General features: G+C 40.5%; 2 protein-coding genes across 2 annotated transcripts; both read right to left on the reverse strand.

Moving 5' to 3' along the window:
- Positions 1 to 464: 464 nt before the first annotated feature.
- Positions 465 to 5,060, reverse strand: cdaa (cytidine deaminase a). Its single transcript, XM_036534331.1, has 4 exons — positions 4,837 to 5,060; positions 1,720 to 1,831; positions 1,248 to 1,305; positions 465 to 776 (listed from the first exon to the last, which is right to left on the reverse strand). Exons 1-4 carry the CDS (start codon positions 4,982 to 4,984, stop codon positions 666 to 668), a joined length of 429 nt encoding a protein of 142 aa, XP_036390224.1. The 5' UTR covers positions 4,985 to 5,060; the 3' UTR covers positions 465 to 665.
- A 3,727-nt stretch (positions 5,061 to 8,787) lies between these two features.
- LOC118781037 (trypsin I-P1) lies at positions 8,788 to 13,419 on the reverse strand. The gene is made up of 5 exons (XM_036533880.1): positions 13,365 to 13,419; positions 11,659 to 11,809; positions 10,638 to 10,779; positions 9,431 to 9,688; positions 8,788 to 8,946 (listed from the first exon to the last, which is right to left on the reverse strand). The coding sequence occupies exons 1-5, from the start codon at positions 13,417 to 13,419 to the stop codon at positions 8,788 to 8,790; spliced, it is 765 nt and encodes a 254-aa protein (XP_036389773.1).
- Positions 13,420 to 14,290: the final 871 nt, after the last annotated feature.

The following is a 14,290-nucleotide window of genomic DNA, read 5'->3' on the forward strand; positions in this document are numbered from 1 at the left end:
ACAATAATTGCAATAATAAACAAAAACTTAAAAGGTTGTAAGAAGTGAGACATGTTTGCAATATTCTCAGGATTGGTCCGGACAAGCTGAAACAAAACTTTGAGTGACAGAGTTTGTATTTATAATGCTGTGTCTGCGCCTGTTGAGCAAAGTGACGCTTTTGGGATCTGTATCCTTGCAAGGAATGTTATGTATAAACAATAATAAATGGAATGTTCTCGACACTGGCAGACTTTCAAGCAGCTCGTCATCCTTACTTTAAACCTCAATAATGAAAGATGATGATTTTCACAGCTGATTTAAAACGTAAACGTTTATTAAGAATGCATTCATGAGCAGTTTTAAAAACTGATTTTTGAAAATGTTTACAGTTGTGAGAAGGCTTCAAAGAATCCACTCAGATAATTGCAATATTCGTTGTTGAAATATACCCATACACCCATTGCAGCAATTTATCACCCTTAAAACACAAACCATAAATGTGTCAATTTTCAAACACTTCCTTTGTAAGTAATTAGACAGTTAAAATCTCCAGTGCAGTAATTTCCCCAACACCTGTTGAGTGGTAGATTTGGTCATGTTTCACCTCAGAGGAGACAAGTGCCAGTCTCAGATTAACAATGCATTAAATGTTATAAATCATTTTGAATAGACTAGCACACTTCCTAGTTCTTCACATTATCAGGCCCAAAAGATTCAGGCAGAAGCTGGCCCACTGTCATTGCTTCACAGGTCCCATCAGTTCTGGTCATGTACACAGTCCACTTCACACCAAACTGCAAGGGAAATGAAAGTGTTGTGATAAATGATAAATGCGAAATGGCTGGTCACGATGAACAATGATATTGTTCAGCTGGTAATGACTGAAATATAATATATGGATTTGTTTGCATTCCTTCCTGCAGTGAATTGTTGCTGGCCAAGAGGGCAGTGCTAAAGGAAGTTCAGTCTTAGGTTTTACATATAGTTTGGCATTGTCCAGAAATTACAAGGTCCAGCTGCAGTTGAGCCAAATGCTACTGGTTGGTCAGTTGGTAACCAGGTTTAACTTGCTGGCCAGAATTGTTGAGGCTGTTTCACAGACAGGCCTAAATGTCTGAGAGAATTTTGCTCTCTCGAATCAAACAATGTGACAAAACAAACAAACATTCTACTTGAAGACAGTGTTGTAAATGAAACATTGTAAGATAATGGTGGAATGAAAAGGAATGATGCATGTAGACACACTGCAGACAGACAGAACTCACCTCCCTCATGAATTGTCGGCAGCCCCCGCAGGGAGTTATGGGCTCCTTATCTAGGTTACTATAAAAAGACAAAATTCAGAAATAATAAGGATCCTTAGAATCAGATAAAGTTATATTTGGATGTTGAAGGGAAGCACTTTTTATTTAAAAACAGGTTTGCTTGTTTGTGTGCATTTGTTATCTTAGTGCAAGCCTTCTTAGCCAAAAGTAATGGAACCTTCACTGGGGGTTGTTTCCCCATACTGACACCAGGAGTCAGTAGTGTGTAAGCAACAAGTCAGGTATGGTGCTTGAACAGGAGTATCATACAGTGGCCACTTGCTCAGTAATTATGAAAAGGCTGTGAAATGTTTACTTGTGTCTAAGTGGCCTTTTGAAATTAGATAATTTTGATGAAACACGTTCATCAACTAATTTTTTTAACTGAACAATTTTACAGGATTTTACAACTTCATTTCAAGCGATATATTACCTTGCGATGGCAATAGCCTTGAAGCGTGTGTGTCCCTCTGATACAGCCTTTGCCATGGCATTCCGTTCAGCACAGATACCTAAGTTGTTGCAGGCATTTTCTACATTGCAGCCTGTAAAGGAAAAGGTGAATGATTTCAGCATGTTTTCTGTGAGTCCTGATTTTTGCCTAGGAGACATGTTTTGTCAAGCATTGTGAAACTATGAGTCTTACAGCACGCAATAAGCCTTTTCTATGCCGTCACACTTTGAAGGAAAATTCCGGAATGTCCACATATATTTATCATCAAATTTTCTCAGACCGAGGCTTGTGGTATATTTTGAAATGGCAGGTTCTTCCTTTTGATATGTTGAAATCCCAGAGTCATTGACATGACTCAGCTTTTTCCTATAAATCATGCATAGTCCCTGCAAATACAGTATTTTGAAAGGAATCATAGTGCAATGTTGCATTTACCAGTATGTGTCTTTATTTTTCTGAAACAACTATTCAGAACTATTCAGAATGACCCACAAAGCTACAAAGTCAAGCACAAAGTGCATTCAACAAAGTGACACAAAATAAAATATTAAAGAAACAAGGGCACCAGCAACCATACACATACACAGTGCCAAGACCACAAGTATTCACCCAGCCCCACATTAATCTGCAACACAATATATTAGACAGAAGGAGTGAAACCACTCCAACATAATGCCAGCACATCCCCCGAAGTGACACTTACACATAAAAAGATGGGGAAGATGCACATTGTTAATTAATTAAGGTAATTTACAACAACAGTATGGAATATTGATTTGACAGGGCCTTCCCCAGTGGCCTTCCCTGGTGGACTCCTGCAGATAGAGTCCCTTGTCTGTGTAGTCTTTGAGGCTGTTGCTTCTATGTAGACACACCCAATAAATGCCCTGTTAAGTTAACAAGTGAAAGAGCAGTCAGCTAAGAGGGGAAAGACTAAACTACTGGCTAATTAACAATTTAATGTTCTTGCAAAACTAACCAAAGTAAAAACCAAGGATAAGCAATCATGTGATAGCCATACAATACATGATTCCCTACAGTGCAAACTAACATATTGTTACAATACAACAGTGTAATGCAATAGACAAGTTCTAAAAGTGGTACTTAGCTTTGTCCTGTGGAGACAAGGAAATGAATTAATAGTTCATGGTTTTTGCACAGCCAGCTGAAAGGGTGAAGCTGAAATTACTGACATACATATATGTATATATATACGTGTGTGCGTGTTATGAATATGTACATATATTTGGCAAAGATCTTTGAAGGGAAAGTCAGAGGTAAAACTATGACTCATGCCAATGACAGGGCGGTTTCCCACTATATTCATGCTGTATGTGAAGAAGAACCTTCACCTGTCCCCTAGAAACTGAGTGTTAATTATTAGTTTGTGTTAATTGTTAAAATGTTTAAATGTTCATTGGTTAGTGGACAAGACCTGCCTAATCAGAGGCACGTTAAATACAGGTGTGTGTGTGTGTGTGTGCTGCTAGGCTCGCTTTTGTGAGCAGCTTGTGGTGCTTGTATTCAAGGTTGGGTTTATATTTATTATTATTATTATTATTATTATTTTTTTTTTTTTTTTTGTCGAGCAGCATTAGCTAGCTTCCTCATACTGTAGTTATGTAGTTGACACTACGCCAGTGTGAATGTGGTATTTGTGAAGAATTAATCATCTCCGGAGGTGTGTTTTTATTCAGGCATTCATTCAATTACTCATTCATTAGACAGCCTTTGGGTGTATTAACATACGCCTGGCTCAGAGGAAAATACTGTTCTGCGGTGTGGCCAGATCTGTGAGTTTACAAAAGAAAGGTATGTTGCTGTGGGAGAAGTTTTGTTACTTTAGAGTAGGTTTGAGGGAGAATGCCCATTTACAGCACATATAGAGGAGGCTTCATTACAGGGTGGGTTGTTAGTTGAGCTGAATGTGATCACATGAGATCTAGATTTGTTCCCTCACATGAACCATGAATGATATGAGAGAATAACTGTCGGGTAAATCAATCGTTAACCCACTGAGGCAGTACATATTACCCAGCAGGTTGTTTCCCAAAGTGGGTAAACTCATGGAGGTGCTCCTTAAACGTTCTGTTAAAACCACTGCTCTTATTTTCACGTACATAATTTTCTGGGCAGACTTTCAATCACAAAATATGCTTTTGAAGAGAGGTCCTCAGATAAAGGCAGCGATGGCTTGTTTTCGTCAATACCTATCAGTATTTTTATTTGACTTATTTTTACTACATATAGGCTGATGACAGATGTCGCCACTTATTTAGAAATTGGATCCATATTTGCCTTCCACTGAATAAAGCCCATATGTCCAGAGTATGTTTGTTTCATCCTTTGCACTGCACTACAGGAAAGGACCAATGTGTGTAGAAGAAATTGAGTTAACCTGGTTTCGACTGTAGACCTGGAATATCAAACAAGACCACTAGTGCATAGCATTGAATTTAGTTTCATCCAAAAGTTTAAGTTGCCACAGAGATGATCTGCTGTTCCAGATCTACAAGGTATAAAGTCCTGCATATATCATTGTTGTTGGTACCCCACTTGTCTCCAGTCTGTCAACATATTCAGCAACAGTGCTGTTGTGTATATGAGTGGCAGATTAATTTGTAGTCCAATGCAGACAAGATGGATTACTAAATAACTGGCATTGTGCAAACGCAGGAAGCAGAATGAATTGTTTGAACACGATCCCAGCATCACACCCAGCTGTGCCATTAAGAGCATTGCATTTTACTGACTGTTCCTCTCTCAGTCACTGTTTCACCCTCAGTCATCAGTTTTATTGTATCTGTCTTCATGACAAAGAAAATAAGAAAGATGATTGTCAGCACTCATTGTCATATATCTTCTTGTACCATACGTTTCAGTCCAAATAGCTTTTGAATATTAACAAGTAGTTTAGCTGCCCCTCGGGTTAATTTAGTTCTGTTGTGTTTAATAATTGCAGGTTTTCAGTTGACCCCGCAATGCCCCCTCCCCCACACTCTACTCCGAGCAAAAGTCTGTTGTGCAAGGGCTTTCAGCTGCATTTTATGGGATGGCACTGGATGGGAGTGAAGACAGCAGAAGGCATCCTCTTACCTGTGATTATGGCATCATTTTCAGTCTGCAGGGCTGCCCCCACAGGGAATTTGCTGTAGGGGCAATAGGCGTACTTTTTGGCCTCCATTGATGCCATGATGAGTGTCTTCACATCAATGCCGTACTCAGTGGTCTGGTTGGCTGCCATGTTACCTGCGCTGCGTGCGTCTCTCCGCGAGTCAATGGATGACAGTGTACCACTGAGAGCTTTCCTGATGTGTGAGTACACGGTAATTTCCTTGTCTGGTTGGCTGTGCCCAGTGGTATTAAAGGACAGCTAAATGGGAGGGGTGATGACACTTTACTTTGCGAATGGCCCATGTTGCATAATGTTTCCTATTTAAAAAAAGATGTCACCACCCACGTGCTTGACGTGCAATTTTATTAATGTTCTCTATGACACCCTTTGATGTTGGTGTAATGAGATGATCTTAATATGACATTGTTGCACGCGGCCACTGGAAAGTTTACCCCAGCAGGTGTAACGTTTTGTTGGTATCTTGTGTAATGACATGGTCTTTATATGTTTTGTATCAATGATAGCTGTTGTTTGTCAAAATCACCGTATTTTAATACCAATGTTGGAAGTAAGGTGTATGAATTGAAGAGTTCTTTTGAATAGGGGTACTGAATATGGCTCATTGTGAACATTTGGCATGGATACTTCAGGTGTTTTTGTTCTGAAGACATGAGACACATTGCATACAGCTTGATGGAGGATGCAGGAATGTTTTTCATTCACAATTGGCAAAGCATATAATTTTTTTTGTACTTGACAATGAACCAGGTGAAACAGGTAAGCCATCTTGGTATCTTTGGATACTGTACAAGGAAGGGCGTAAGGTGGGGTCCTTCTTGAGCCAATAAATTCCATGCATGTTACCCAACTGGGTCTACATGTCTTACTTGATGATGACAGGTGAAAAACCACACGTATTTCACTTCTCAGCTCTTGGAACGTCTTTCTGTGAGCAGAGCAATAAAACTCTCTCCATTAAATTAGGGAGGAAGAACATAATTAAGTATTAAATGGGACCTGTTTTGTCTGTATGCGGGGTCTCCAAAGGGAAGTGACCATGCTGCACAGCAATTTGACTTGTACACACATCCCGTTAGTGCTCTCACATCACATGTTATGCTTCTTTCTCTCCCAATACTTTTGCTAAAACTTTGGTTGAAGCGATGATGCCCAGGTTTGCTCTCAGGTCATATTAATTTGGCACAACATGCGAGTATACACCGATGAGCCAAAATATTGCCGACCCACCGAGGCATGGACTCTACCAGACCCCTGAAGGTGTCCTGTGGAATCTTGTACCAAAACATTAGCAGCAGATCCTTCAAGTCCTGTAAGTTGCAAGGTGGAGCCGCCATGGATCGGACTTGTCGGTCCAGTACATCCCACAGTCAGATTGAGATCTGGAGAATTTGGAGGCCAGGGCAACACCTTAAACACTTCATCATGTTCCTCAAACCATTCCTGAACAATGTGTGCAGTGTGGCAGGGCGCATTATCCTGCTGAAAGAGGCCGCTGCCATCAGGGAATACCATTGCCATGAAGGGGTGTACCTGGTCTGTAACAGTGTTTAGGTAGGTGGCATGTGTCAAATTGATGTCCACATGAATGGCCGGACCGAGGGTTTCCCAGCAGAACATTACCCAGAGCATCACACTCCCTCCACCGGCTTGTTGTCTTCCCACAGTGCATCCTGCTGCCATCAGTTCCCCAGGTAAACGCTGCACACGTACACGGCCATCCACGTGATCTAAAAGAAAATGGGACTCTTCGGACCAGGCGACCTTCTTCCACTGCTCCAAGGTCCAGTTCCGATGCTCGCATGCCCATTGTAGGCACTTTCGACGGTGAACAGGGGTCACCATGGACACTCTGACTGATCTATGGCTACGCAGCCCCATACGCAGCAGGGTGCAACATACTGTGTGTTGTGACACATTCCTCCTGTAACCATCATTAAAATTTTCTGTGACTTGTGCCACAGTAGACCTTCTGTCGGTTTGGACCAGACGGGATGGCCTTCGTTGCCCTCACACATCGATGAGCCTTGGGCACCCAACACCCTGTTGCCGGTTTGTGGTTTGTCTCTCCTCGGACCACTGTCGGTAGGTGCTCACCACTGCTGCCCGGGAGCACCCCAGGAGCCTTGCTGTTTCAGAGATGCTCTGATCCAGTTGCCTGGCCATAACAATCTGGCCCTTACCAAAATCACTTAGGTCTTTACTCCTGCCCTTTTCTCCTGCATTCAACACATTGACTACGAGAACTGATTGTTCGCTTACCATCTAATCTACCCAGACTTTGACATGTGCCCTTGTTTGGAGATGATCAACGTTATTCGGTTCACCTGTGAGTGGTCATAATGTTTTGGCTCATCGGTGTATTCTTCTTTCGGCTGGTGAGTTTCTTAAGGCAAAGTTTCTTCTTTGCTTTCTTTTTTAACAGGTCAGATCAAGCAGATTATCAAATATAGTGTTTCAGAAAACTGGTGTAATTATGATTTTAATTAATTATTGTTACAAACTGTCAGACATAGATAGTTTTGTTATGTCCACTATGTCGGTTGTTTGGCTAGTACATTCATTTCAATCAACAAATACTGTGCATTTATTAATGTAACTTAGGGGTATAAAAAACTAGTGTCCTGAACTTTAGTGCACATTGCCACTGGAGAATTCAGCCCTGCAAGTGTAACATCAAAACAATGCCATGGTCAGCATACAGTGTTATTGTCTTGGTATCTTGTGTAATTACATGGTCTTAATATGTTTTGTATCAATGATAGTTGTTGTTTGTCAAAATCACCATATTTTAATACCAATGTTGGAAGTAAGGTGTATGAATTGAGGTGTTCTTTTGAATAGGGGTACTGAATATGGCTCATTGTGAACATTTGGCATGGATACTTCAGGTGTTTTTGTTCTGAAGACATGAGACACATTGCATACAGCTTGATGGAGGATGCAGGAATGTTTTTCATTCACAATTGGCAAAGCATATAATTTTTTTTGTACTTGACAATGAACCAGGTGAAACAGGTAAGCCATCTTGGTATCTTTGGATACTGTACAAGGAAGGGCGTAAGGTGGGGTCCTTCTTGAGCCAATAAATTCCATGCATGTTACCCAACTGGGTCTACATGTCTTACTTGATGATGACAGGTGAAAAACCACAGGTATTTCACTTCTCAGCTCTTGGGACGTCTTTCTGTGAGCAGAGCAATAAAACTCTCTACATTAAATTAGGGAGGAAGAACATAATTAAGTATTAAATGGGTCCTGTTTTGTCTGTATGCGGGGTCTCCAAAGGGAAGTGACCATGCTGCACAGCAATTTGACTTGTACACACATCCCGTTAGTGCTCTCACATCACATGTTATGCTTCTTTCTCTCCCAATACTTTTGCTAAAACTTTGGTTGAAGCAATGATGCCCAGGTTTGCTCTCAGCTCATATTAATTTGACAGAACATGCGAGTATATTCTTCTTTCGGCTGGTGAGTTTCTTAAGGTGGTTTGCTTTCTTTTCTAACAGGTCAAATCAAGCAGATTATCAAATATAGTGATGCAGAAAATCCCCCAAACCCTTTTTTTAAACTGGTGTGATAATGATTTTTATTACTTATTGTTCCAAGCTGTCAGACATTGATAGTTTTGTTATGTCCACTATATCGGTTTTTGGGCTAATTCATGCCAAACAAGAAATACTGTGCATTTCGTAATGCAGCTTACAGGTACAAAAAACTAGTGTCCTGAACATTGTTGCACACTGTCACTGGAGAACTCACCCCTGTTTGTGTAACCTCAAAACAATGCCCTTGTCAACATACAATCTCGTCGTCTTGGAATCTCTAGATACTGTGCACGGGGAGACTTGAGGTGGCACCATTCTTGAGCCAATCAGTGCCATGCACGTTACCTCGCAGGGCCGTGGGTGTCAGTTGCCACTGTCATTGTTGATGATCCAGTTGATCCACCTTGCGAAGTTTCTCACTTTGGTGTAGACTCCGGGATAGTAGGGATTGGCACAGCTGATCCCCCAGGAGACGATGCCTTCAAAGTTGCCGTCACAGATGAGTGGCCCACCCGAGTCTCCCTGGAGAGGCAAAAAAGGGACACAAAGGGTTGGCACTGAACAAAGCTTTCCCTTTTGTGCTGTCTCCTGAATGCGGCTCGACACCGGCTGATCCACCCTGACGTGCGTCACCCGAGCCGCCACCCACAAACTGCCACCCGCAAACTGCCACTACAGACCTTTTGTGCTCCCGCTGAATGGAGCTTTTCTCATCCGCTCCCTTTGACTCATCTGCAAGTGATTGAGGTCAGGGAGTGTAGAGGGGAGGCACCCGATTACGGTCAGGAGCTCCCCAGGGGAGACGGGCTAGAAACTGTCAGTCAAAGGACCAGAAAATGCAAACAAGTTTGGGGAAGGGTGGGGTGGGAGACAGGAGGGATGTTCTGAAGTAAAACTCAGCTCAGTCCCATGTGGTAAACAGCGGTTACCTCCAATGTGCATCTACCCATGGGAACTGCACCTGGTTTATAAAGGAAGGTCCCGTATATACATGATAGCTTATTACCTGGCAGGAGTCCTTGCCTCCAAATCTGGAGCCAGCACAGAGCATATTGTCAGTGATCCTCCAGTAGTAGTAGCGATAGCAGTTTGGGATGATGTTGACGTCTACAGCCCGCAGCACCTTGGACAGGTAGTAGCTGTAGATTCGGGTGACCCCCCAGCCACTCACTGTGCAGGTGGCGTCTCTGGGAAGCGGGGGGGTGCTCAGGTCCGGCAGGGGGGCAGGCTGGACATAGGCGTTGAGTTGGGCAGGCCGATCCAGCTGAGAAAGGCCCAAATGTACACAACAGTCAGACAGCGTCCAAACAGGACACAAGAAACAAAAAGTGGCAGTGGATAGTGGAGATCCCTATCTTAATAAGTGGATTTGAGTTAGACAAGCGGATTTGATAGTAGGTGTTAATTTATATAGATGCATTTTTATTGCTTATGTTTGCCTTTCATTTCTGTGTTTCATGCTTCGGTGTTAGCGGGGCTTCAGGTGATAAACTGCCCATGAGCAGACAGGTGGATAAGACTTTATTGCTCATGAGGAAATTCTCTTTATATTAATTCAAGGCTTTGAAAAGGACAAATGACACAGCGGAAGAGAGAAACCGTGATAAGGATGGGCAGTCATATTGCTATAACATGCTGTAAAGACACACTGCCTGGAAAAATCTAGGAACTTGTACCATCTGGATGCATTTCAGTCAGTTGGGTAGATTGCTAAAGCATTGGATACATTAAATGCCAAGAAAACCAATTTTTTGGACATGTTGAGTATTTTTCACAATGATCTCAGGCTTTGCTTGGGTCAGTTTATCTATGGGACATTGATTCTGAATGAAACAAGCCTGAAAATGTATATGAGATACCATCTAAAACCTCATATTCTTATGGTGTATAATTGCAATATTCACTGTGTAAAATCATTACTTTTGTTTTGTAGCCATCGACCATTCATTTATTTAGCTTCGTGAATATTATCCATTAAATCATAATATTGCATATGATGTATCCCATTTGTCTTCATTATTACCAAGAAGCTCTGATCATCCAACGTGAAACACTGTATGAAAAGCCCTCATTTAACCACAGTAATCTGTCATCGTCATGTTCGGTCGTTGTCCATCATGCCTCTGGGTGGCGGTATTGCCCATAAATATTAACTTTATAAACGTAACCAACATTCTTTCCAGGGTTTAAACGGGATGTGTGATTGTGCCTACCTTCACTAGCATTATATCATTATTGAATGTCCTGTAGTTGTAGTTATAATAAACAAAGATTTTGGAGACGTTGAATTCCTGCTCAAATCCCTCCTCTTCCATAAGATTGTGCTCACCCAAAACCACCTGGATCAGAGAGCTCCTGTGAAAGACGGAGTCCAACTGTTAGTGCTGTCATTCAAAATCAGGTGCCACAGATTTTTGTTGTCACCTTTGAGAGGGACAGTCTAAGAATGCATAATGTGCTTTATTAACGCATTAGACGAGACAAATAATTTATTTTCATGTAAATCTAATAAATGTCATAATGCAATTAACTCATTAGAAATATGTTTTTGATCGCATTTCTGTTCTGTTTATTTTAATTTTTGCCTACAGAGATACCATTTCACTAAACAAAGAACATAACTGCATAAAACAGGTTAAATAATCATAAATCTTGATAATGATCTGAGATAATATAAAGTTGATTCTCCCACATCGTGGCTTTCCACATCGGGACCTTGATTTTTCGCGGGTCGGTAACAAACAATTAAATGGGAATTTTTTGAGACCACTGCCGCCTTGTGCGGGAAACCGCCTAGCACTGCAGACGACGCGCGTAGCAGACGAAAAGTAAAGGAATCTACCGAACACGTAGCCTACGAGAAGACTGAGGATCCAAAACCAGTTCTTCAGTATGTCATAATAACGCCTTACAGTTAATAAACATTAGCGTAGTGTAATATACATAGTAAGTTAGTTATTAATCATTTGTGTTATAATACGTTTTTTGTGTGCTTACGTATTAGTATGCAAATCTCAAAACTGGACGGCAAGAACTGTGTGAGAGATGTGTATGTAAGTTGCTGTACACTCACAGCGCCCTACGCTCCTACGTTCGCTTCGCTACGCTCGCATGCTCGCTTTGCTCACCTAGGGGGGGCCAAAAATTTTATGCGGTTTTTCCATATCGACGTGGGTCAACTGTACTCTTGTTGATTGTTTTCAGGTGTAAATTTAATTAACATGCAGTACTCACGGTCTCCAGCAGTGGGCAGCAGACACTACCCACTGAGGCCGAATTAGAGTAGCCCCACAGTAGTGCATCTTCTTGTACTGAATGGAGGCCTGGTACTTGATGGAGTAGGGCACTACCTCCTGACCCCCAATGATCCTTTGCTCAAATGTGCCTGAACAAGGAATTGAGGATGTCTTCTATTACAATGAAAATAAAGTTGCAATAAAAGTCTTTCTTTCCTCCCCTTCTTTTGTTTTTCTCTCTCCTTCTCTCTCTCATTTTCTGTCACTGCCTGTTTCCTAATTAAAATGCTTTATTGGCGTGAAATTAACTTCTTAAACATTGACAAAGCATACTGCACAATCCAAGAAGAAGCTGATAATAACAAATAAATACACTTATAGCAATGGCCTACAAATACAGTTTAAACACTAAATTTGAATGCATTGTGCACAAAAACCCAAGATCAAGTTGTTCTCCTTTTCATGTATTTCTGATCCCAATTGCCACTGATTTTGAATCTTTAGTTTATTTTACTGTTTGTTTCCAAAGTACCTCTTTTCACACTTTGACTTTATGCCTTTTCAGTTGTCAAGCTCTTCTGTTAGAAGCAATATCATTGTCATTTAAATGTTCAGTACTTTGTTGACTTAATGTTCTTTGAGCATTGAATAATGGAAATTGTCTGGGCAATCAAGTTTTAAAATTATCAAATGCAGAGCAGTGTGAAGAATTGTAACATGCAGTCAAGAGACAGAGTAGCAAAGGTTAGCAGCTTTGTAGTCAATTATTCCATGCAATGGACTTTGATTTAACATCTCGCTTACTGTAACTCTGTTAACTCAATGATTAGACACACTTTTGTCACAGAGAACTGGATAAGTGGATTGTATATGGTCAAAATGTATACAACCCTAGGCATTTTTGCATTGAAAGTGCATTAAATGCTTGGCAGAATTTTGAAAAATGTTTTTCAAAGTCACCATTGCAATGTATACCATGGATCTGTGTTTGGCAAAGGAAAAGATTCTAATTCAGAACTCTGAAATATGTGTTTCAGGCTTAACAGACTTTTCAACAAAATTAGCATTTGCCCTCTTAAAATGCACCAAGGACTGTTATATGAGAAAATGTAACTTAGTGAAAGTTTTTGTTTGGCCTCACCATGCATTTACAAATGTGCTATTTAAGGGCTATTTGCATTGTGTGTGCTTTAAGTTAACTGTGTAAACATTTATTAACTTCTTCCATTCTAAACTAAAACAGTTTCAATTAAATATAAAATGACGAGTATAAGACAGCTACCAATTCACATTCAGAGAACAGGCCTAAGTGACCTTTAAAGGAATTATTTGAGCTTTACTCTGGAAACAAATATCAATACTTTCAGGTTATTTTTACACATATATCATCTTATTTATAATTTCACTATCCACAATCCCAAAAAGTAGACACATACTTGATATTTAGATAAATCCAAGAGCAGGATTAGTGTTGGATGTACAATAGTGAGAATACTTGCCTGCTTTTTGTCCAATGAATAATATCTAGGCCTACTGGTATGTCTAAGTAAACAGATTTTGAGGTACCTTTCAAACACATTTTTCTTCCCTTTCAAGGACAGCTACTGAATTCCAAACACCGGTTTTATATGATTTAAGATTCCAGGTGTAGTAGATTTTTCACAGTAAGCATATTTAATAAGATGCCACACATTAATCTCCTACCTCTGATTGTGAGAGCCACAAGAAGCAGCACTGCACTCTGGGAGACCTGGCACATCTTCACCTCCTCTGAAACATAAAAATATCTAAGATTATATCACTGTTAAACAGAGAAATCCATGGGCAGACTAGACCCCATTGAAATGTGCTACCCACAGGGATATCTCTGTTGATGCTATCATACTATGACCACAGTTTTGATGCAGTATTTGAATCTTTTGTTTTGCCATAATCTCATTTGATGCCAGCTCCAGATCCAGAAGGATTTGATTGGGTACACACAGTCGAAAGTTAACAGATTTTAGATGAAGATTTGGTACACATTATGCCACACTTAAAAATAGCCATAAAAATATTATTCTGTCAAGCCTCTCATTAGATATGTATAAAACTGACAACATAAAATACATGTTAGGAAAAAAAAACTATTTGACAACTTTCACAATTTTTTTCATTAATAACTTAAATATGACTAAAGCTGTTTCACAGTTTTGCAGTCTACATACCACACAGAACAATCCTTCACTGCCCAGTCTTAAAGGTATGTCCAACTGGTGGCTCTGTGAATTTCCACATGGCTTTTATACTGCAACCATATCCTTACCTTGTGCTTTGCCCAGTCCTTCATGTATTTTTTCCAAAATGTACTAGGGCTATCCCGCAGCACGATAAAAGGACTGACCTAGAATGCGACAAAGGAGAAGATGTCCTCCAGCATAATGCTGCTGTTTCTAAGGCTCTTTTTACTCCTCCTTGGTATTCATTGTTGACTGCAGCTGAGGAGAAATAAAACACCTATCAGTTTCTTCCCCTACAAATATAGCATAATAGCATGTTATTGTATGTCAATCAAAGGGCAGTTTGCCATTGACATGACATGAATTACTGTGTGAATTGAGAAATGTATTGTGTTCCTATAAAATAGCATT

This window comes from Megalops cyprinoides, chromosome 7 (genome assembly GCF_013368585.1).
Source record: "Megalops cyprinoides isolate fMegCyp1 chromosome 7, fMegCyp1.pri, whole genome shotgun sequence".
Classification (NCBI taxonomy): domain Eukaryota; kingdom Metazoa; phylum Chordata; class Actinopteri; order Elopiformes; family Megalopidae; genus Megalops; species Megalops cyprinoides.

Excerpts from the sequence above, each read along its gene's own strand:
- LOC118781037 (XM_036533880.1), bottom strand. The coding sequence starts at position 13,419 with ATGTGCCAGGTCTCCCAGAGTGCAGTGCTGCTTCTTGTGGCTCTCACA. Across the intron at positions 11,810-13,364 it reads TGTGGCTCTCACAATCAGAG|GCACATTTGAGCAAAGGATC; the intron begins GTAGGAGATTAA and ends TTCCTTGTTCAG. Across the intron at positions 8,947-9,430 it reads GAGGCAAGGACTCCTGCCAG|GGAGACTCGGGTGGGCCACT; the intron begins GTAATAAGCTAT and ends TTGCCTCTCCAG.
- cdaa (XM_036534331.1), bottom strand. The coding sequence starts at position 4,984 with ATGGCAGCCAACCAGACCACTGAGTACGGCATTGATGTGAAGACACTC. Across the intron at positions 1,832-4,836 it reads AAATGATGCCATAATCACAG|GCTGCAATGTAGAAAATGCC; the intron begins GTAAGAGGATGC and ends TTTCCTTTACAG. Across the intron at positions 1,306-1,719 it reads AAGGCTATTGCCATCGCAAG|TAACCTAGATAAGGAGCCCA; the intron begins GTAATATATCGC and ends GTCTTTTTATAG.